General features: G+C 38.9%; 2 protein-coding genes across 5 annotated transcripts in view; both read left to right on the plus strand.

Moving 5' to 3' along the window:
* Positions 1 to 6,224: 6,224 nt before the first annotated feature.
* LOC106088151 (intraflagellar transport protein 56) overlaps positions 6,225 to 23,474 on the plus strand; it is a 71,772-nt gene continuing 54,522 nt past the window's right edge. The window contains exons 1-3 of one of the 3 annotated variants that reach the window (XM_059363746.1): positions 6,225 to 6,235; positions 7,611 to 7,852; positions 7,956 to 8,035. The gene's annotated coding sequence lies outside the window, so the exon portion shown is untranslated. Of the gene's footprint in view, positions 6,236 to 7,569; positions 8,036 to 23,474 lie in introns of those variants that run through there. The other 2 variants (XM_059363747.1, XM_013253526.2) reach the window with 2 other exon arrangements.
* LOC106088160 (mitochondrial import receptor subunit TOM40 homolog 2) lies at positions 21,364 to 22,704 on the plus strand. Of its 2 annotated transcripts, none has more exons than XM_013253547.2 (3): positions 21,364 to 21,744; positions 21,802 to 22,352; positions 22,411 to 22,704. In XM_013253547.2, exons 1-3 carry the CDS (start codon positions 21,463 to 21,465, stop codon positions 22,532 to 22,534), a joined length of 957 nt encoding a protein of 318 aa, XP_013109001.2. In that variant the 5' UTR covers positions 21,364 to 21,462; the 3' UTR covers positions 22,535 to 22,704. The 2 variants fall into 2 exon arrangements, with proteins under 2 accessions (XP_013109001.2, XP_013109008.2); XM_013253554.2 differs by having other exon boundaries at positions 22,414 to 22,704.

A 23,474-nucleotide genomic window follows, 5' to 3' on the forward strand; every position in this document is an offset into this window, starting at 1 on the left:
ACTTCAACAACAGAGACACTAAGAAGAAATTGACTCCTGAAATTGGAGTCCGGGATAGATGTCGACGACACATAATAACCATGACCACGACGACTAGGGATGCCATAAAACGTATACAGGCGTTTTGCCTTTTATTTCACATTGCCCATGAAAGGAAATATGGTGAGGTTTCCATTGCACACACACACACACACTCACTTAACATGTTGACTAGGCTTATGCCACAACTGCAGAGCAGATAGGTGACCTTATTAGAGAGCAGTGTTAATTAGTATTTAATCTTTGTAACCTTAATATAAATCTCAACTTATTTACAAAAGCCAACATACGAACACGGTCACACACACACAAACACACACACATACACCTGGGTTGAGTAAATTTGTTTCTTATAAAAGTCAGCAAAGCATTAAATTTAGTTAACCTTTGACCTGGTGTGCCAACAAAATAAATTGTTCGGACGAATAGATTGTAGCTCGCTACGCTCCTCATCATTCCTCATTCGATGGAGCGGCAGTAGTTTTCCGAAGAACGCTTACCGGAAATTAATATATCTTCCTGCTATGCCAAGCAGGTGGCAGTGTTAGTATGGACTCTATTCAGCCTTTATTGAATGGGTGGTTAGTTTACGGAGATGCCATTTAGTCGGCTTTGTCCATCAATTACGTTCCGTTTGAAGGGTCATTCACAACTCCAGATGGTATGCCATCTTCCATTTAATTAAATTGATACAAATCTCTTTGGACTATGGCAGCAGATTGGACAATGACCTTTCATATTGAAAATACCTATGCTGCGCCGCATTACACCAAATCACAGTGTACTGCAAAAATATTGTGGGCTGTCATTAAAAGTCAAGTGATGGACGCATGGGTAAAACACAACATGTTCGCATTATATTTTTTAAAAAAATGAAAAAAGGAATTGAAACAACTGAGAGCGTGCTGAGTTCGTACGGGCCGAATCTTATAAACCCTCCACCATGGATCGCATTTGTCAAGTTCTATGCGCGGTATCTCTTTTTAGGCAAACAAAGAATAATGAATAAAAACTTTATGCTATTGGAGCTATATCAAGTTATAGTCCGATTCGGACCATAAATGAATTGATAAGTCATTGTGTGATATTTCAGTTCATTCGGATAAAAATTGCGCCTTGTTGGGGCTTAAGAAACAAAATCGGGAGATCGGTTTATATGGGAGCCGTATCAAACTATAGATCGATTAATACCATATTAGACACGTATGTCAAAAGTCATGGGAGAAGCAGTTGCTCAATAGTTCTGCCAAATTAGATGAGAATTGCGCCCACTAGAGGCTCAATAAGTCAAGAATCCTGATCGGTTTATATGACAGCTATATAAGGTTATGTACCGATTTGCGCCATACATGGTACAGTTATTGGAAATCTTAACAGAACACCTAATGCAAAATTTCAGCCAAATCGGATGAGAATTGCGCACTCCAGCGGCTCAAGAATTCAGGATCCAAGATTGGTTTATATGACAGCTATTCCAGGTTATGAACCGATTTAAATGATACTTAGCGCAGTTGTTGAAAGTGATACCCAAACACCACGTGCAACATTACAGCCAAATAGGATAAGAATTGCGGCCTCTAAAAGCTGAAGAAGTCAAGACCCCAGATCGGTATATATGGCAGCTATATCAGGTTATGAAAAACAAGGCACGAAGACAGGCGTATCTCCCGCATCTTTAACGGTACACGTCGGGAAGATTGAAATAAAATTGTGAAATTGTAAAAAATAAAAACAAGTAAAAAGGCGTTAAGTTCGGCCGGGCCGAATTTTGGATACCCACCACCTCGGGTATACATCTAAACCACCTTTCATCAAAATTCGGTGAAAATTTCATACCTTATACTCATATACCTCATACCGATCTGAACTATATACGACACGATGTCGAAAAGCCGAACATAAGTCACATTGTCAAATTTCAGTGAAATCGGATTATAAATGCGCCTTTTATGGGGCCAAGACTTTAAATCGAGATATCGGTCTACATGGCAGCTATATCCAAATTTGGACCGATTTGGGCCAAGTTGCATAAACATGTCGAAAAGCCTAACACAAAGCACTGTCCCAAATTTCGGCGAAATCGGACAATAAATGCGTCTTTTATCGCCCCAAAACCTAAAACCTAGATATCGGTCTATATGGCAGCTATATCCAAATCTGAACCGATCTGTGCGATATTGCAGAAGTATGTCAAGGGGCTTAACTAAACTCACTGTTCCAAATTTCGGCGACATCGGACAATAAATGAGCATTTTATGGGCCCAAAACCATAAATCAAGAAATCGGTCAATATGGCAGCTATACCCAAATCTGAACCGATCTAGACCAAATTGAGAAAATATGTTAAAGAGCCTAACACAACTCACTGTCCCAAATTTCAGCAAAATCGGATAATGAATGTGGCTTTTATTGGCCTAAGGCCCTAAATCGGAGGATCGATCTATATGGCAGCTATATCCAAATCTGGACCGATTTGAGCCAAATTAACGAAGGAAGTCGATGGGCCTTACACAATTCACTGTCCCGAATTTCATCAAAATCGCATAATAAATGTGGCTTTTGTGGGCCTAAGACCCTTAACCGGAGGATCGGTCTATATGGCAGCTATATCCAAATCTGAACCGATCAGGGCCAATTTAACGAAGAAAGTCGAAGGGCCTAAGACAACTCACTGTCCCAAATTTCAGCGAAATCGGATAATAAGTGTGGCTTTTATGGGCCTAAGACCCTAACTCTGAGGATCAGTCTATATGGCAGCTATATCCAAATCTGGACCGATCTGAGCCAAATTGACGAAGGATGTCGAAGGGCCTAACGCAACTCACTGTCCCAAATTTCAACAAAATCGGATAATAAATGAGGCTTTTATGGGCCTAAGACCCTAAATCGGCGGATCGGTCTATATGGGGGCTATATCAAGATATAGTCCGATATAGCCCATCTTCGAACTTAACCTGCTTATGGACAAAAAAGAATCTGTGCAAAATTTCAGCTCAATATCTCAATTTTTAAAGACTGTAGCGTGATTTCAACAGACAGACGGACGGACATGTCTAGATCGTCTTAGATTTTTACGCTGATCAAGAATATATGTATATACTTTATAGGGTCGGAAATGGATATTTCGATGTGTTGCAAACGGAATGACAAAATGAATATACCCCCATCCTTCGGTGGTGGGTATAAAAATTTCAATGACATATTTAGTTGTAAAACTCCAAATATAAAAGAAAAAGAAAAACTAGAGCAAAAAGATAACAGGTTGAAATGCATCACATTGTTGATGTTTGTGAACCAAAGACAATTGAAGCTAGAAAAAAACCAGCCATTTGAAACAATGAAATCAATTGAATGGCACATTAATTTCTGAAATCCAACAGAAATTAGCCTGTGGAAGCAAAACTTAAAAAAGCTAATATGCCCTTTCCATTAGGATGTACATTTGACACTGCAAAATATCACACAATGAACTGTAGGCCCGACAGAGAGGAGGTTAGAGAGCAATAGTACGGTCTAATGATTGCACTAGCCACGTATGCCGAAACGTATGCCGAAGGCGTTTTGTCTGTTTGTCTGTTTGACTATTTGATAGTGGAGTGAAAATTTACCCAGGAACCGAGAAGGAGCACACTTCTCCCACATCAATAAAAGCTTTTCGATTAAAGTTTAAACTCAATGATAAGGGACTTTATTTATAGCCGAGTCCGAATGGCATGCCGCAGTGCGACCTCTCTTTGGAGAGAATTTTTTACATGACCATGTATGGCAAATGTCGCTATCATTAAGAGGGGATCACCACCGAACGCAGGCCTTCAGTGTTATAGGCGGACATAAGCTGCAGTCGCACGAATTCGATATACACATTCAGGGCAAGGTGTCCCAACCCTAATAAGATATTTGGGAGTTAAAGAAGGCGCAGCGGAGCGGGCCCGGTTCGGCTAGTGCATAATACAGTAAAATAAAATTTTCCTACAATTTCTTTTGCAAATCTTTTGAATGATATCGAAATACTTGTGACCAGCTTCTCTTTGTTCAACACTCTTCCTCCTTCATGTGTAGAAGCGCTTCTTGGCAAAGACAATTAACCACTGAAACTACGAGAGCCATCCTTGAGCAATTTGGTTATGAAGGGCCAAGGACCAGTTGCAAAAAAGCATCTGTTGTTGTTTGCAGTGCAAATGTCGCAGTCCACTCAACTGTGCCACCTACACACTCGAAAACCCCGAATAAATTAGCCCCAAACTCGACTACGATTGTTTGTGAGTGTTGAGTTATCACATATGCAGCGATGTTCGCCTCCCCTTCCGCAGCACATATTTGTTGAGCTGTTTTGTTTTTAAGCGTGCATTTTACACCCTGCTTTTTTATTTGATAGCGCTAGCACACGCTTCCCAGTATTTAAGGTCGTTTTATGACCACCTGAATGTGTTGCGAGACTCGTTAAAGTAAAACTCATAAAATAGCCCTTGCTTGCACCTCGCTCCTCCTCGCACCTCCACTCACTGCTGTCCTTTGCTGCGGACGCAAAAGCGTCACCTCCCCATATAATAAACCCCTCCACAATGTTGCAATAAATTAAATTACTTTTTTTTTCTGCCACATGCATGAGGAGCTTCAGCAGGAGGCGGGGGAAGAGTGTGTCAGTGTTACAGTTTACATATGGACAAGCAATGGATTCGCGAGCTCAGGTGCAAAGGCGGATTGGAAATTTATTAAAGGAACAAGCGTGCGAGTTGTTAAATTAATGTCCCATTTTAATAAAGCGTTTTTATAGGAGCAACCAAAGTGGAATTCGCAAGTAGGTAAATTGGAGCGACGTCAGTCCGTCCGGCCATGGGGCCACTTGCTCCGATCCTACATCCATATAGTATGATTGGGGCCACACTTGTACAGTTGTATAGCTTCCGCTTACCGCCATTACTCATCGTCATCGTCATCGTCGTCACAATCATAGCTCTACAGCAACAGCTACAGCTAAGGCCATAGCGCAGGATATTATCATCGAATGGTATGCTTGGTGCAAGGCAAAGCTTTTAGCATATTTTATTAACTCAATTTGAAATGAAAAGAAATCAAGTGCCGTTGCTTGTCCGTTTGCTTGGTCTTGTCATCGTGCTACTCCTCCTCCTAATAGTCGTCGTTGTCATTACCATTGATGGTTGGTCTATCTGCACTCGGTGTTCATTGCTATTCTATGGCCACAGTGACCAGCTGATGGCTGCTGCTTTTAATTCCATTCCGGCTAATCCACTTAGCATTAGAACTGAAATGTTAAATGTGCATTCGAGCAAAAAAAAAAACGTCACTAATTGCATTAAGAGAAAGGAATCACAGCAAATCAAAGCAAATTCAATACTTGTTCTCGTAATCGTATAAATCGTTTGCGCCACCACTCTCCTTTCCAAAGATGTGTCCGCTCTGCTCTTAGCTCCAGTAAATTCCTAACCAGACCGGAAGCATTATCGACGATGCAACGAACTCGTACAACAGCTGTATGGAGTTTGTTTAAATAAAAAAATACAAACAATTTACCATTATCAATACATATTTATGCGCGGCGCCTTCATGCATCAATACAGCCTGGGAAGTGACGCTCTGCAGCTTACAACATTCTCCCCGGTAATCCATGTACTTTCAACTGTGGACGTTTTCCACTTCCATTTCCGTGTTATTGGAAAGCGGCATTGTTGGTTTATTAAAACCGATTTGCATAAATTGAGCTGGTTTTGGAGGCAAACAAAGTATTGTATGGCAATGAAGTGAACCAAAGGCTTCTTCCTTGAAAATCAAATAGCAATGCAGTTTCAAATGCTTTGCCCAACAACCGAACATGAAATTCTAAAATTGCAAACGATTTGTGTTGGTGTTGACCACAAAGAGCTATGGCCTGTTTGCACTACAAACAGGTTTGCAGAACGAATGGTTTTCTTAACATTTAGGACAGTTGATTTTTAAAATTATTTGCCGCGCTCCAAAAATACTATGCCCCTTTCAGTCCGAATGCAGCCATGGTGTGGTATGAGTAACGCGAATTAACCCCTCGAGACGTATTAGCTATCTAAATTCTTGCTGACTGACGATGTTATCCCATTAGTGCCATTGCCAAGTTCCCTAGCACAGTTTATTCAAATTCTTTTTTAGACTTAAAAAGTGACCAGTGAGTGTTTTTAAAAATACAATACAATCGAATGCCCCGGTCGGTGAAAAAAAAATTATTATTTTTTTTTTTATTATTTTAGAAAATTGGGCATGAAAAATATGTATTTCGGCTAAAAAAAAATATTAGGAATAATAAAATAAATTTTGTGTTTGTTCCCTTTTTATACCCTCCACCATAGGATGGGGGTACACTTATTTCATCATTCTGTTTGTAACTCCTCGAAATATTCGTCTAAGACTCCATAAAGTATATATATTCTTGATCGTCATGACATTTCAATTAGATCTAACCATTTCCGTCCCTCCGTCTGTGTGTCGAAAGCACGCTAACTTTTGATGGAGTAAAGCTAGCCGCCTGAATTTTTTCATGACCTGATATAGCTGCCACATATATTCCGATCTTGAATCTTGACTTCTTATGCCTCTAGAGGGCGTAATTCGTATCCGATTTGGCTGAAATTGTGCATGAAGTGTTTTGTTATGACTGTGCTAGGTATGATTAAAATCGGTCCATAATCTGATATAGCTGCCATATAAACCGATCTGGGATCTTCACTCCAAAAGCCTCTAGAGAACGCCATTATTATCCGATTTTGCTGAAATTTTGTACAACGGCTTCTTCCATGACTTTCAACATACATATCGAATATGGTTTGAAACAATATATAGGCTGATACAGCTCCCATATAAACCGCTCTCCCGATTATGCTTCTTGAGCCTCTCCAAGGAGCAATTCTAATCCGAATGGACTGAAATATCTCCCAATGACTTCTACAATGGTCGTCTATATTCAATTTCTTTATGGTCCGAATCGGACTATAACTTGATATATCTCCAATAGCATAACAATTCTTATCCATTATTCTTTGTGTGTTTAAAAAATATACACCGCACAAAGAACTCGACAAATGCGATCCATGGTTCGGACCGGCCGAACTTAGCATGCTCTTAATTGTTTTTTTTTTTTTTTATTTAATTAATTGAGACACTAATTATTGTGCAGTAATACTTATTGAGTTATTTCATCATAAGGAAAATGATGTCGATAGGCTAGAAGATGCGTTCAAGAGTTCAAAGAAATAAAAACACCACCACACCGGAGCTGTGCGTGCAGCAATGCCCATGTGGTGACTGGTTAAATGATTTTTTGTCTTGTTTATGGATATATTGTTGTTGTTGTTATATGTTGGCTTTCTAAGAGCGCCTTTCAACCACAAATTTGTACTTTCATTGTTATTCAAAATTATTTTTATCTGTGTATAGGCATTGAATGCAGATATAAAATTCGAGCTCTATAAAACAAAATATACCATAGAAAAATAGCAAACACTGTCTGCTGATTGTTAGCAGTTCATTTTGCTTACACTTAAAGCAGTTGTTCTGCTATTACAGCAGTACTTCTGCAATTTCAGAACAACATGCTTACCTGCTGAAATATCTTTAATTTGCTGAAAATGACTGCTGCTTGATTTATGATGGTTTTGTTAGAAGAAATAAAACGAAAGAGAAAACGATTGAAAGAAAACGACGAAAGAAAATGATTGAAACAGAATTTTGGACACAGACCGCGCACATGAGTTTTATGACATAGTACAAAAGGACCATCATTATTGTAAACAAGACACAGCACACAAGCACCATAAGCATCAAATAGGTATGAAACACTTATGCCTTATTTCCCTGTTCAAAATAATATTGCACTGTTGTTGTTGTACTTTACTACGCACCTAAAATGGATAATGGCAAAACATCCAAAGAACAAGCAATTGGGTTTCCTCGCATAAGCGGAAAGTAAGAAGGGACAATACTTCGTCATGTATAGAACACATACAAACGAGTAAGTAGACCAAAAAAGTTGGTAAACCTAGATTTAAGGAAGTTTTTGAATGATATATTAATCATTAGACAAATAAAGTTGTGCGTCTCAGTGACTGTTTACATTCCAGATGGCTTTTATTCATATAATAACGATATAAACAAAAATGAGCTATAGAGATAGTACCACGACAGTGTGTTCACCAGCAGTGCAATAAAATTGACGAGAGACTTTTCGCCACCTTCATACCAATGGGCACAATGGATATGCCGTAAAAGGAACATCAATAATAGCGTGTGTGTGTTTGTCCTTTTCCTCTCTTGCTTTCTTAATTACCCCTTCAATTTGTCGATTGACATAGTTTTTATCGCCATATTTAGTGCTAACATCTACATAAACGTATTTGGAAAACGTGTCTATTCCATATCTTAGTTGAGAAAATGGACTTGGTTTGATCATATCCTAGGGCGACCGCGCCATGATATAGCGAGAAATTTCCTTGACTGGAACTCGCAAGGACACCAAAGGAGGGGACGCCCGAAAAAACATGGATCCGCTGTACAAAAAGAGAGTTGGAATCAACCCATATATGGTGGAATCAAGCCAACGCCATGGGCAAAGATAGTGCTCGATGGAGAGAGCTTGTTGATGACCTATTTTCACATTGAACAGTTTACTATTGGTCATTTTTATACCCTCCACCATAAGATGGGGGGTATACTAATTTCATCATTCTGTTTGTAACTACTCGAAATATTCGTCTGAGACCCCATAAAGTATATATATTCTTGATCGTCGCGACATTTTATGTCGATCTAGCGATGTCCGTCCGTCTGTCCGTCCGTCCGTCCGTCCGTCCGTCCATCCGTCCGTCCGTCCGTCCGTCTGTCTGTCGAAAGCACGCTAACTTCCGAAGGAGTAAAGCTAGCCGCTTGAAATTTTGCACAAATACTTCTTATTAGTGTAGGTCGGTTGGTATTGTAAATGGGCCATATCGGTCCATGTTTTGATATAGCTGCCATATAAACCGATCTAGGGTCTTGACTTCTTGAGCCTCTAGAGTGCGCAATTCTTATCCGATTGGAATGAAATTTTGCATGACGTGTTTTCTTATGATATCCAACAACTTTGTCAAGTATGGTTGAAATCGGTCCATAACCTGATATAGCTGCCATATAAACCGATCTTGGGTCTTGACTTCTTGAGCCTCTAGAGTGCGCAATTCTTATCCAAATGGAATGAAATTTAGCACGACGTGTTTTCTTATGATATCCAACAACTGTGCCAAGTATGGTTGAAATCGGTCCATAACCTGATATAGCTGCCATATAAACCGATCTTGGGTCTTGACTTCTTGAGCCTCTAGAGTGCGCAATTCTTTTCCGATTTGGCTGAAAATGTGCACGACGTGTTTTTTATTATATCCAACAACTGTGCCAAGTATGGTTGAAATCGGTCCATAACCTGATATAGCTGCCATATAAACCGATCTGGGATCTTGAGCCTCTAGAGGGCGCAATTCTTATGCGATTTGAATGAATTTTGGCACGTAGTATTTTGTTATGATATCCAACAACTGTGCCAAATATGGTTCAAATCGGTTCATAACCTGATATAGCTGCCATATAAACCGATCTGGGATCTTGACTTCTTGAGCCTCTAGAGGTCGCAATTATTATCCGATTTGCCTGAAATTTTGTACGACGGATTCTCTCATGACCATTAACATACGTGTTTATTATGGTCTGAATCGGTATATAGCCCGATACAGCTCCCATATAAATCGATCTCTCTATTTTACTTCTTGAACTCACAAAGGGCGCAATTCTTATTCGAATTGGCTGACATTTTACACAGGTCTCCAACATGTAATTTAATTGTGGTCCAAACCGGACCATATCTTGATATCGCTCTAATAGCAGAGCAAATCTTTTCTTATATCCTTTTTTGCCTAAGAAGAGATGCCGGGAAAAGAACTCGACAAATGCGATCCATGGTGGAGGGTATATAAGATTCGGCCCGGCCGAACTTAGCACGCTTTTACTTGTTTAGTATACTCCAATTGTATATAAAGGACATATGTATATATAAGTTGGGATAAGTTTCGGCTGTTCTGATTAAGGTATAGCTCAGATATAGCTTCGTCCGATTGTGCTAGCCGAGCCTCAAAAACTTGAGTCGAAAGTTTCTCTTATGACTCTTCAAATCACTGAATTTCAAGTTTAGATATAGAACTCATGTATATGTATCGTCCGACTTGCCCTTATAGGATCCAATCTTGTTAAAATTTTCCACAACACTTTCTTCTACGACTATGGATTCTACGGATTTTGGTTGAAATTCTTCAATTCAATTTTAACCCAATGGGGGTTTCAACAGTCCTTACTTATAATATAAAAGACTCAATGCCAAAATTGACAAACAAACTGTGTGCAAAAAATTTTTCTGTAAAGTAAATTTTCTCAAAATATAAATTTCCTCAAGACGCCAATTTTAAAAGAAAAAAATTGTATAAACTTTTTTAAATATATAATTTGCAAAAAATTTAACAGCTCTTTAACAGCACTGGGGCGGGGGGCGGGCTGACAAAGAAACCTTGTTGATCACGTACAAAGTAATTGGCAAGTCTGTGGTAAGCTGTTCAGCGCCAGTGTGGTCTCGTCAGCTATGTGACACGCAGTGGAATAATATTCAAATCTGTCAGAATGCCGCTCTCCGAACAGCGACGATCTGTCTCCTCAGCTCTCACGTAGGTCACCTCTACAACAACATGTTGTACAAGCAATTCCTTCTGGGCTTATTATTGCGGGTCTAGACAACATTCATGTCGACACTTTAGAAAAATCTCATGGAGAAAATGTTATCCAATTGTAAGCATGGCAGATCTGGAGATTTCAGCTTCATTGAAAGACAAGTAATACTTTGTGGTTTTTTTTACACCACGAAGTGTATTTACTTGATTACATCAGAGCTTAATATTGATAAAGGTGTACTTTTCAGAATGTGGCAGACTAGCCAAATGAATGTTTGTCTTTGCTAGCTACAAATTTTGCAAGAGCTGGTTCAGGCCTTGGGAATTTTTTTTTAATATTTTCTCTATAGAAAGAACTTTTCAAAATTTTCTTTTTCCAGTAGATTTCATGGAATATTTTTTCATATGGAGTACCCTTTTTAAACATTGTCCTTCGGGAAAATATAATTGAATTACTTTCTATGAAAAACGTTTCATTTTAATTTCGCATTTTAAAGAAAATTTCGTAAGAAATTGTTCTTAAGAAAATTTCCTCAAATTTTGAAATAACATTTCTTTATGTTCTTTTTGCTTAGGAAAACACGGATCGAATATCCATTTCTGTTTCATAATCGCCATATCAATTTTGTGCATATTATCCACACTCGCTAAGTCATACACACGCACTCCCATTGAGTATCTTCGTTTCTGCCTAGACACCATTCCAGCAAGAATTAAAATTCAATTTTAGACAAGAATTGTGCATGTGTTTGTAGCGAAGGTGTGTGTGTGTGCTTGTGCTTTTTCTCTCTTGCTTTGTTAATTACTCTGTCAAGAGGAAAAGGACCTTAACCCTTTTTAGGTATAAAACCCAAATCTCCTATTTGGATAAAATCGATTTTTCTGAGAAAATCCTCTTAATTTGTCCATGGACGTAGTTTCTATGGACATATTCAGTGCTAACAACTCCATAAACATATTTTTAGGCACATTTTCCATCTCCGAGTTGGGATAAGTTCCGGCTGCCGTACTGCCAACTGCAAGACAATACGCCAGGCAATACAAAGGGTATGCCATCAAATCATTGCAAAAGAGGATATTGAGGCAATTTCCAAAGTAAATAAAACCAATGAAGTGTCGACACGTCGGAATCCTTTTTCTTGGTGTCTAGCACTTATTTGCTCCTTTCGTGCTTTTTTATTGCTCCCAGATAGCTGTTATTACTACACTAGCCAGTCCTCGGTGACCAGTCCATAAAAACGTATGAGGTGTTGAAGCGTGTAATGTACGATTATTTCGTATAAAAATGAATTTCATTTCCGCTCAGAAAGTACTTATCAATTGTTGATCAATGGATCCTTAAGAAGGGACAAAACCACTCTCGCATACACACGCAGACAAACACACAGCAATGGGATGGTGCTGACCATTGCCTAGGACCACTCAGTGTAATGACAGCGGCAGCATAAAAAAGTGAACATAAAACGAAAGGATGGATAATCATAGAAAATTGCCAACAATCCTGTGTTCATAATGACACAGAAAGCATCCCTTAGAGCTCCTAGAAGGCTCCTAGCCAGCCTTCTGCAGTGCAACATGCGGCCTGGTTGGCACGAAACAAAACCAAATGAAATTTAAACGAAAAGGCACAAACTTCACCGTTTGCCTACACACATTGCAGTGTGCGGAAGAGTCCTTTTCTTAAGTGACACATGTGTGTGTGTGTGTGTTTGTCCCTTGGTCTTTGTGGAATAGTGGTCTTAGTCCACGTTTATCATGAAAGAGCATCTGAATCCGAACATGGCTGTGTATGTCTCTGAGTGTTTTGCGATTTTGTGTTAAATGTTTAGAAAAGAGAATCGTCCGTTTCCCCAACTTGTCCCATGCCCCATCTACAGCTCTCAGCTCTCTGGCTATGGCTATTTGGGTCTATATTGTGTGTGTCTGTCTCTCTGTCTGTAAGTTTGCCTAATGTATTTTGACCTTTTTGCCAGCATTTTTAGCCCGGTCCCATTCATGGCTCTTTGTCTGTCCTGTGTCTGGGGAAGGGAATGGGAAAGTCTCAGTAGTTATGCCACAATGTATCGGTGTTGGCCTTTGTAGGCATTTTGCACGTTCCAATTGTGTAAAGTTTTTATGGCTTTTTGATTTTTTCACTTATTGACTGCCGAGTGGATGATAGCAGCGTGTGTTCGGTTCGCTCGGTGTGGCCCTTCAGCAGGAAACATCAAGTAGTCCTCAACATCATCACCACCCTCATCATAGCCATGATGATGATGATCATCATCATCATCAGCATGGTCATCAGCAGTCAAGTGAATTGTTAGCAACGAACATCAATAGTAAAAACCATCTTAGCAGACGGACGGACACACTCAGTCACAAGCCAACGACAAAGGCAATGGGAAAGGGCAAAGACAACATTTATGCTCCTTGACAGACGGGGCTAACAAAACATACGTCTTTGTCTTGCCCTGTCCTTTGCCATCAGAGCTTTTAGTGAAATGCCTTCACTAAATAGTCCTGAATAGCATTCTTCCATAATTTAAGATTGAGCATTTAATTAGAGTGCGCTCATACACTTCGATGTGGACTGTCTCATATTCGAAGCAGATAAATCTTCATTTACTGCTCATTCTTGTCATCTCTATTGGTTGCACGAGCCATGTAATTTTAACAGCAACACTAGTCGACAGTAACCATCGACGATTTGTCTTTTATAGAAAGGGGTTTTCAACAGGAACCCTACAAAACTGGGCCGAATGGGACAGCAAAGGACTCCACATTTTCCACGCTGTTTTAACATTTCTCTTCAGTAAGGTTTGCCATTTCATGATGGGAAGATATACGAGCCAACAACGAGTCAAAATTATTAAGAGAGCTACGTCCACTTTATGGTCATGGCTCACTAGGTGTGATGGCTGCAAAGTCTTCTAACCAGAGACGTGTGTGTCTTGGTGTGTGTTACAATCTCTGCCTTTCCTTTTCCATTTGCAAAGAAAATCTCCGATCATTGAGCTCGTCCCGAATGAGAAACCCTTGAACTCTTGCGTTCAGCGTCAGAGGCGGACATGCAAACCTTTGATCCACGGTGGCACCCACATCTTTCAATGCACTAGCCATAAATTCTTCTTAATTCCGTTGACTATGGCTATTTGCCCGAATAAAAGACCAACCACATTTAAGCAGCTTATATCAACGTCATTTATCATAAAACTGTTATATCGGCGATCTACTGTCTTCCTTCATAAAACATGGGTAAAGATCAATTTTTAGAATACTTCTCGACCCTGAGACCGAAATTTATTGCAGCTGGAGACTATGATGCTGAAGACACTTTTTGGGGCTCAGGAATCTCAGAAAAGAATGGCAAGGCATTGATCTACGAATTTGAGAAGGAGTCTCCGACGAAATCAGAGGAAACTAAACGCTGTTTCCCAAGCAAGGCCATGGGCTTGCACATAATTGCAATTGTGTGCTCGTCACTGGTATAGACACATTATCAGAAACAAAACTTTTTCTTTTTTGTAAATTCGGAAAGCGACCATTTTTAAAGTTTCGCCTTAGGAACAAAAATACTGGTATGCCCAATGCCAGAAATCATTAGAGTAACAGACACGTGGCTGGTACAAGAAAACACGAAACAAATGTTTAATACACATACATTGTTTGGTAATATTTACGCGATAAAGAAATGTCCATCCCAAAGTAGGTATTTAAATGTGCGAAAACAACAACTCAAATAAGTAATTTTTGTTCTATTTATATCATATCGACTGCAGCAGATCATATTACATAACCATAATGGAGTTGTCAAATAGTATTGTGAAATAGTCATCTTAGATGTGCACACAATTAGTAAAAATTTGAGTTTGAATTATGTTTTAACATTTAATTGAACTTACCATCCTTTTCAATAAGCACATTCTATTAAGAAGAAAAAAAAAAAAGAATATACACACATAAGATTGACGTTAAATTAATTCAAAATAAAGAAAACCTAGTTGCAATCACAAATAAAATGTTCTATATATCAAGAATAAAAGCTATTGTCAGGGTAAACAACTTTATATTTGTCACAATTTCCTGCAAGAATTTATCGCAAAACATGTATTTTTATCGTAAACAAAATTCAACGTTTTTTCGAAAAGAAGTTTACTGGGCGAACATTTCTTTTGTGTTAAACGAATTATCTTTTTGCGTGTACGTAGCTTGATACCATTAGAAGCAAATGACTTCAATCTCAGGAAAGCCACAAAAAGCAAGCGCAGACCTATTGCTCACCAATCTCCAGTACGTCTGGAATCTGGCTCCTGGCCAAAGAATGAAGAAGTAAAAGCTAACACGTTTGCAAGTTATATTGAAGCATTTTTCACTCCAAATAGATTCGTTCATTTAAACCTTCAAACTACAGCTTTTAAATTTCTTGTAGTAAATACAGTTAACAATCCATTGAGTTTGAAGCTTAAAAAGATTTGAAGCCGATGAAATCGCCAGGTGGTGATGGTAAAGGGTTTTTTTTTAAGAACTATAGGAAAGTTTTTCAAAAAAAAACCATAAAATTCAGAAAAACGCATAGATTCTTTATTTGAATCGATAGTACGGTCTATATAATTTAAAGTTTAAAGATAATTTCATGCAAATGTTAATCGAGACTGCCCTCTCAAATGGTCCATCCGCTTAGACCAATTTTGGCAAACTCTTTTTTACATTTCGGCAGGTATCTCACGAATAAATACTTCAATGTTGTCAACCAATGCGTCAATTGAAGCGAGTTTGTCTGTATAGACTTAAGCCTTAACAAAGCCTCTTAAAAAATAATCTAAAAGCGTCAAATCGCACGACCTAGGTGCCAACTTACCAGTCCCGAACGTGAAATATAATGTTCACCGATCTCGCCTCTCAATAAGTCCATTGTTACGCCTGCTGTGTGGCATGTGACACCGTCTTGTCGAAACCACATGTCATGCAAGTCAAGCTCTTGCATTTTGGGAAAAAAAAAGTTGGATATCATCTCACGGTAGCGCTCACCATTCGCAGTAACGTTGCGATTCGTGTGCGTGAGCTGTTTCAACCAGTGTTGCCAAAACGATAATACCTAAAAAATTACCCTTATAAACGCAAAAATGAAAAAAGAACTCCCACAATCCACTGTCAGAATATTATTATTAATTTTCAATAGCTTTTACGTCTTGTGTATTTCCCCCAATATAGGAAACGATCTGAAATCTTTATGATCCAAAAACTCGGTAAGGACACAAAGTCATATAGACCCATAAGTCTCCCATCAATGTTATAAAAATTATTTGAAAAAAAATTACTGACAAAATAAAACCTTATATATTGATTAACAGCGTAATACCCGGTCAGCATATGAGAACCAACAGTACTGCTCAGCGTTGTTCATAGACATCTTTCATACGACAAGGTGTGGCATGAAGGACTAATCTACAAAGTATTTACGTAGATAATTAGCAGCCCATACCCATAAGTTATTAGCGAGTTATCTTTCAAATAGGTCATTTGGGGTGACACTGACTCATGCTTCAAAAATATAAGTGCCGGCGTTCTACAAGGAAGCATATTGGGATCTCTGCTATACATTTTATATACAACAGACATGCCTAATACCGACACAACGGTCACGTCGAGTTTTGCAGATGATACTGCTTTAATTAGCATTCACCGTCACCCGATAAATGCGTCTTAGGAGTTACAAATACACAACCGAGAGCTAGAATAAAGGCTCCAAAAATTGAGAATTGTAGAGAACGCTAGTAAGTGCACCCATGTAACTTTTAACAGAGAATCATGCCCACCAATAGTAATATTCAACTCTACGATACCCCAAAGAGATAAAGTATCTGGGAATGCACTTAGACAGACGCCTAACTTGGACTGATCATACAAATGCCAAGTGAACCCAAATAAAGCTTAAAACAAGTCAACAGCGTTGGCCCATTGGTGGCTATTCAAACCTTCAACTTGAGTACAATGTTTTGCTATATAAAAGTATTAGAAAAGCAATGTGGACTTATGGCATACAGCTCTGGGGTACAGCATGTGCCACAAATATCAACAAAATACAAAGAAGACCATTGTCGTTCCACGAAGTATCGTCAGAGCCCCATGGTGTGTCAAGATCGCTAAAATTCATAAAGATTTAAACGTTAAACCGGTCAAGGAGGAAATCAACAGTTACACTCTATGCTACATAAATAAATTTAGGTCTCTCCCCAAAGGCTTGAGATCTTCTGAACTTTGAAGGACATGTGCGCCTCAAAAGGACTAACACACTGAATCTTGTATAAAATAAAATTTTTTACAGAAAATGTCGAAAAAAAAAATAATATCATGAATAATTGGAAATCCAAAATTATTCTAAGTAAATTTACACATAAAGAGGTTATTTACATTGGTAAACTCTTTAGAATTGAATGAGATTATGATTTGTAAATATATTGTTATTTTCAAAACGAAGATTTGAACTGTCGTCCATTACTTATAACTTGAATACTATTGGGAAGATTATTCCAGAGACGTATAGCATTAACAAAGAACTGTTGTTCAGATACACGATATGGATGACGTATTTGTATTACTTGTTTACCTCTTGTAGAGTTGGCAAAACGCAATACAGAAGCCAGATCTGACGGTTCATTGGTATAAATAATCTTGTGGATCAATTGCAACGAGCGTATCTTAAGGAAGGCATTAAATGAGACACCATATACTTGTCTGGCAAAGTCACATACCCGGTCTCTTCTACGCAAACCAAAAATGTATCTAACGACATCGTTAAAGGCTACGTGTAATTTATTCCTATGAGTTACATCACAACCGTAAAAAACCTCGCAAGAGTATAATAGTTGCGGCAGAATAAATATCATAGCCATAAGCATTCTATTGAACAAAGTGGTGTACTGACGACTCATATATAAGTTTCGTAAAACGCCATAGGTCCTGCCCACTGTCGTGCTGACATGATTCTTCCATGAAAGTCTATCATCAAACTCCAACCCAAGGTTTCTTGCAGATGAAACAATCTCAAATGGGGCTCCAGCAATTGCCACATCAAGATTGAGCGGCATTGTCACCCGATTCCTACCAATCACAAGGCACTTTGACGTTGTTGGATTTAAAAGTAGTCCGTTGGCGTTTGCCCGAGACCCAGATGCGACAACACCCAGAAGAAACAGAGATACATCCATTTGCTTTTTCAAACAGATCGTCGTCCCTCGATTTAGGTTGTCTCAGTAACTTCAAAACAAAAACCAGCCAAGGAGTTTTTTGGTTGTCATTTATTTGTTTTGTGCATACCGGTGTATCCCAATTTTGACCGTTGCCTTGTTTGTTTTTTGTTTTCGTTTCCAATGTGCTTTGTGGATATCGGCGAATCACAATTTTTCGAAGTGCCTTTTTGTTTGTTGTGCAGAAAAATGAGCTCAAAGAGTAAAAAATTTGTGGATACCAATTGATAAAAAAAGCGAAAATTATTTCCTTAAAAACAAAGTTGGAAATTCTTCATCGAAATGAACGTGGTCAAAAAGCTTTTAATATTGCCAATGAGCCAACTTCATTACAAAGAGGTAGAAAACCGAGCTGCAGTTATGCATAATGGAATAAAACGCAGATTCCAACTCTGAATATTTATATATTTTTCCCTCAATGAATTTATTTTCGTTTTTATATCGTTTGAAGATCAACTCGAGGAATAAAATGTCTTAACGTATGAGTTATTTGAATTTCGATTTACGTCGCGATTTTTCGGAACCAATCATGACGTAAATCGAGAGATCACTTTAGCACCCATATTATTTTTGTCCGATTTTGATTAATATCACAAACCTTGGTACGAACGTTTTTCTAATGACTCTGCATATCACTGGTTAATGTTTAAGTAATCGATTCAGATTTTGATACAGCTCCCATATACATGTATGTATCTCCCGATTTTCACTTTAAGGGCCTAGCGAGCCCTGTTATCAACTTTCTTACGAAATTTGGTAGAATTTGTACCCTTCAAATTGAAGTAAATTTTAATTTCGAAGATATAGCCTGCAAACCCAATGTGGTGTTAAGTAGCAAAAGGTCGACTTTACCCGAATTTAGCACATCTTTGCTTGTTTACAATTGGGATGAAATTATCGTTTCTCTTACGTGTTTCCTTAGTACTCCCGATGATTTCATGAGGACTTCTGTCAACTAGTGTTGCAATCTGAAAATATATCTCAAAGTGCGGGATTTATTCATTTCTGTTGCGTATTGCTCCCCAAGAGCTCAGCTGTCAATTGTCACTTAATGTGCCATTTCGAGGTTTCATTACCAATTCACACTCTTTTGCCGGGTAATGCGTCGAATATGCCGCACAAAAATGATGAATGAATAATATCTGCCCATACCATCCCCGCCCGATTCATGTCAGTGCGTTTGTAGCAAAATCAATGCCAAGATCTGGCTGATTGCGCAGCTCGATGGATTCTCCAACCAGCCATCCATTGATGTTTATAAATTTTTAAACCATCCAACACACCGCCCTGGCCTTGGTGCGATGGTTAGAAGCGGTAGAGCATCGCTTAACGAGCTATCCTTTTTTGCGCTTGCTTTGACATTTTCCAAAGTGCATTACCATTTTCCTCCTCACCACCACTCGCAGTCCTCTGATGTGCCTCGAAATACAAAGCGAATTTATTCATTTACGCTGTTTCGCTGATTTGCTCCTGTTCCATCGTTCAAATGAGACGAACAACGATAGAGCCATTGTCGCCGACATTTTATCATCCACTTTTTATGCGTTGGAACACAATAAATTTAAAATTGCGCCGTAACGACTCTTCGTCGTTCTGCTCTGCTGTCCCATGTAATTTACGGCCATTTTGCTTTTGTTGTGCCTGCATTCTGTGAATATCAAAGCGTGATTTCTGTCAGAATTCAAATTCATTATTTTGGCAAAACAATGACCCACATTAATTATTTATTCGCATTGAAATTGGAGTTTCCGCTTGCTTCGGCAGCCTCTCCAACCGCCTTCGGAGGCTGGTGAGGTAAATAAAGCATTTACCCATCAAATGTTCATTTGGCCACCCACGAGGATGGAGGAATGAGTTCGTAGTGCAGTCGTTCATTTTGTATGAATCATTTGTTCAAGTAACAGCAGCTTAACAATCAAATCAATTGGGGAAAAATTCAATTTTCTTTATTTTTTTGCTACAACAAAGAAAGCAAAACTTTGAGGCAGTCAGAAATTAAAAATTTTTTCCAAATTGTGTTTAATGTTACATTCATGACAAGAGAAATGTTGCAGACGCTCAATGCTGCAGAATTTTAGGTAAATTAGCCAATGTTGGCCTGAGATTTTGTAAAAATGGCCTTTCGCACAGTAATGGACACGGAGGCCAGAGCGTAGCGCAGAGGTTAGCATGTCCGACTATGATGCTGAACGCCTGAGTTCGAATCCTGGCGAAAACATCAGAAATAATGTTTAGCAGTGACATTCCCTCCTAATGCTGGCGACATTTGTGACGCACGTCGTCACGCCGATCAGCGTCGGGTATAAAAAGGAGGTCCTTACCACTGTGCTTAAGCTTGCATCGGACAGCACTCATTGATATTTGAGAAGTTTGCCCTTTTCCTTAATGGAATGTCCATGTACAAATTTTCATTTTGTAGAGGTCTGGCTTATAAGGCGGGCAGGCCAAAACTACCCATCCACTATTCTCCAAATAGTTTTTGACCGGTCTTGCAATATATGGCCGAGGGTCGTCGTGATGGATGGTTACGGCTGCGTGTCTGAAGGAATATTGTGGTCGTTTTTCGTTGAGCAACAAACGAATCATATACTAACCTTGTATACCTAATAGATTGGCACTTTTCTGGAAGTTTATTCCAGGTTCTTTCACTTTGAGGCATGGTTTATACTGATGCTTAACCAAGCCCGAGCAATTGATGTAACCCAAATTCAAACTTTTTTTTATAAAAAGCATTCAGAGACTGGCACTGTGTGATTTATAATTATACCCTACAGGGTATTATAACTTAGTGAATTTGTTGGTAACACCCAGAGAAAGAAAGATAGACCCATTGATAAGTATACCGTAGTCTGTCTGTCCATGTTAATTTGTGCACAAACTACAGGTCGCAATTTTCATCCGATTGTCTTCAAATTTAGTATAGACATGTTTTTCGGCTTAGAGACAAAGCCTATCGAAATTGAAAAAAAAAATCAGTCCAGGTTTGGATATAGCTCCTATATATATGTTCGTCCGATTTTCAGTAATAATGAAATAAAATGGTAATTTTTCCCAAATTCTTCTCGAAATTTGGCGGGAAGAATTTTCTTATGACTTTCGACATTACTGGTGAATTTCATGGAAATCGGTTCAGATTTAGATATAGCTCCCACATATATGTTCGTCCGATTTGCAGATATAATGCAATAAAATGGTCATTTATTTGCCGACAACCATCAAAATTGGTTCAGTATTGGATATACCTCCCACATTGTACTTATAGGGTAGGTTTAGGGTCGGCACCGGCCGACTTTTGCCCTTCCTTACTGGTTTTTTAATAATCCTTGGACTTGTTTGTCAATCAAAGTAACCTTTGAAGAAAAATTTTTTCTTGTCAATGTGTCAAAAATAATCTGATTTGTTCTCAGCAACAATATATCAGATTCTCTAACGGAAACAATCGCGAAAAAAGGCCCAATTACAAAAATATGAACTGTGAATGGTGCCCTCCAAAATGCAACGTTAAATTTCCACCGTGCTTCTACAAATATCCCGGCACAAGGTCAAAAACCAATCCTGGCAGTGTACTGGAACTTCATTGCTTGGCAAATGGCATCAAACCAGACTTTGTGGATGGAATTAAATTGGATTACCATCACAGGCTAGGGCGAAATAAGGCAATCACTGCAAATTGGACTCTCAGTCACAATGAGCCCTCTGGTTTTCGTTTTGGTGGCATTTACACGGCACATCTACATGGAGACATTATGGCAAGTACATCCCGTTGACCTTGAAGTGCGCCATAAAAACATTGTTTGTTATTTCAGCAAACTCCTACCATTCATGCGGACATTAATCCCACAAACTTCTCTACGAACATTGGTATTATTTATTATCCCTTTCGATGTTTGCGCATTCAAGCGAACTTGCAGAGGGCAGCCGAGAAGGCCCAGCTAGATACGCAGACTTGCATTGAATGGTGCACGAATGCCTCAACTCTGACGACCACCTTGTATAATGCGCGAACCGAGAGCGGGCGTGGCACTTTATCCTATTTGCGTGCCTTAAACGAGCAGGTGGCTTTGGGTGGTGAACTTCTGGTGGAATGGAATGAGCCGCATTCAGTGATGACCGACATTGCGTTTGTAGCCCGCTATCGTCAGCCTCTCTATTCTTTGGCGGCAACGGTTTCTCGCCAAGGCATAGATGTCAGCTATTGGCAGCGTTTACATCGCAAGATTAAAATGGCCACCCTGTGGGCTTGGCAGAGGAAAACAGGCAAGTCTCTGGCCACCGTGTGCTACCAATGGAATTTTGAAGATGCCTATGTGCGAGGAAAACTAGATTCCGATCTCTCAGTCGGCGTTATATATTCAAGGTAAGCCTTGGTTGTTTGAAGAATCCATCGATTATGGCTTCGCAAAATTCATTTTCAGCAGAATACTGCCGCACGTCCCCATTGGCATGGACTTGAGTTTGCTGATGAACCTCTCAACGAATCGATTTGTCTTTGGTTTAAATTTTACCTTAGATCCCAGTGGTTTGCGAAAAGGAGAATAAATTCAAGAAAAAACTCTGAAGGCAGTCTACGCAAGATCATATCGTTTTGTATTTTTTAGAATACACTTTGGGTAGATAGGAGCATTTTCAAAAAATTATATTCGTATAGTTAATTCCTTATTACATTGGACTTAGCATTAATTTTTCCCAATATAATAGCATTAATTTTTCCCAAAATGTTTGTCAATTCCCAAAATGTAACGAAGCTAGAAAATGGCAAATAGCTTCATTTGGCGCAAACTAGATTATCAGTATGAAGGTTTCATATTTATTAGAATGAAACCCTGTTTATTTGTAGCAAGGTAGCCGGTTGTATGTAGCGGTTTGACCCGATGGAGTTCTTCATCTGCAAGGTCTGTCGCTTCAGTGCACAACAACATCCCCTGTTTGTGAAGACATCATACCCAAAATAAGTCACAACCTAACTTCAGAGAAAATTAATATCAAACCTCCAAGCGATAAGTGTAAGCAATTCTTAGTCTCCTTTCGATCGCGCAGGGACAGTAGGTCAACATTTTTCACAACTACATCTAATTGGCAAGGTGGATTGAAATGGTAAATTGACCAAATCGTTTGACACTTAGTATAGATCCCATGTGACTTCTCAAGCACTTATTAAAAACAGCAAAAATGTTTGCTAAAACAGCAGTTTCTGTCTGCTGAAAGTGGTAAAGCAGACATTACTGCTGTTTCAGCAAACATAGGCTGACTGTATTAGCAAACATTTCGGTCAGCTAAATCAGCAAACAATATCCGTATGTTATAAGTACAAAAATCTGCTGAAAAAAATTATATGCTATTACTGTCAAGAAGCTGCCTGTCCATCCATTGGTATTTATTTCGAAATGCGGCTGAGCTAGCTCGCAATTTTTGTTATTGCTCTATGGATTGGATGATAATTTTTTGTTTAAAATCACAAATATAATAGTGGTAGTCAGTT

The sequence above is a fragment of the Stomoxys calcitrans genome, chromosome 2, assembly GCF_963082655.1.
Source record: "Stomoxys calcitrans chromosome 2, idStoCalc2.1, whole genome shotgun sequence".
NCBI lineage: Eukaryota > Metazoa > Arthropoda > Insecta > Diptera > Muscidae > Stomoxys > Stomoxys calcitrans.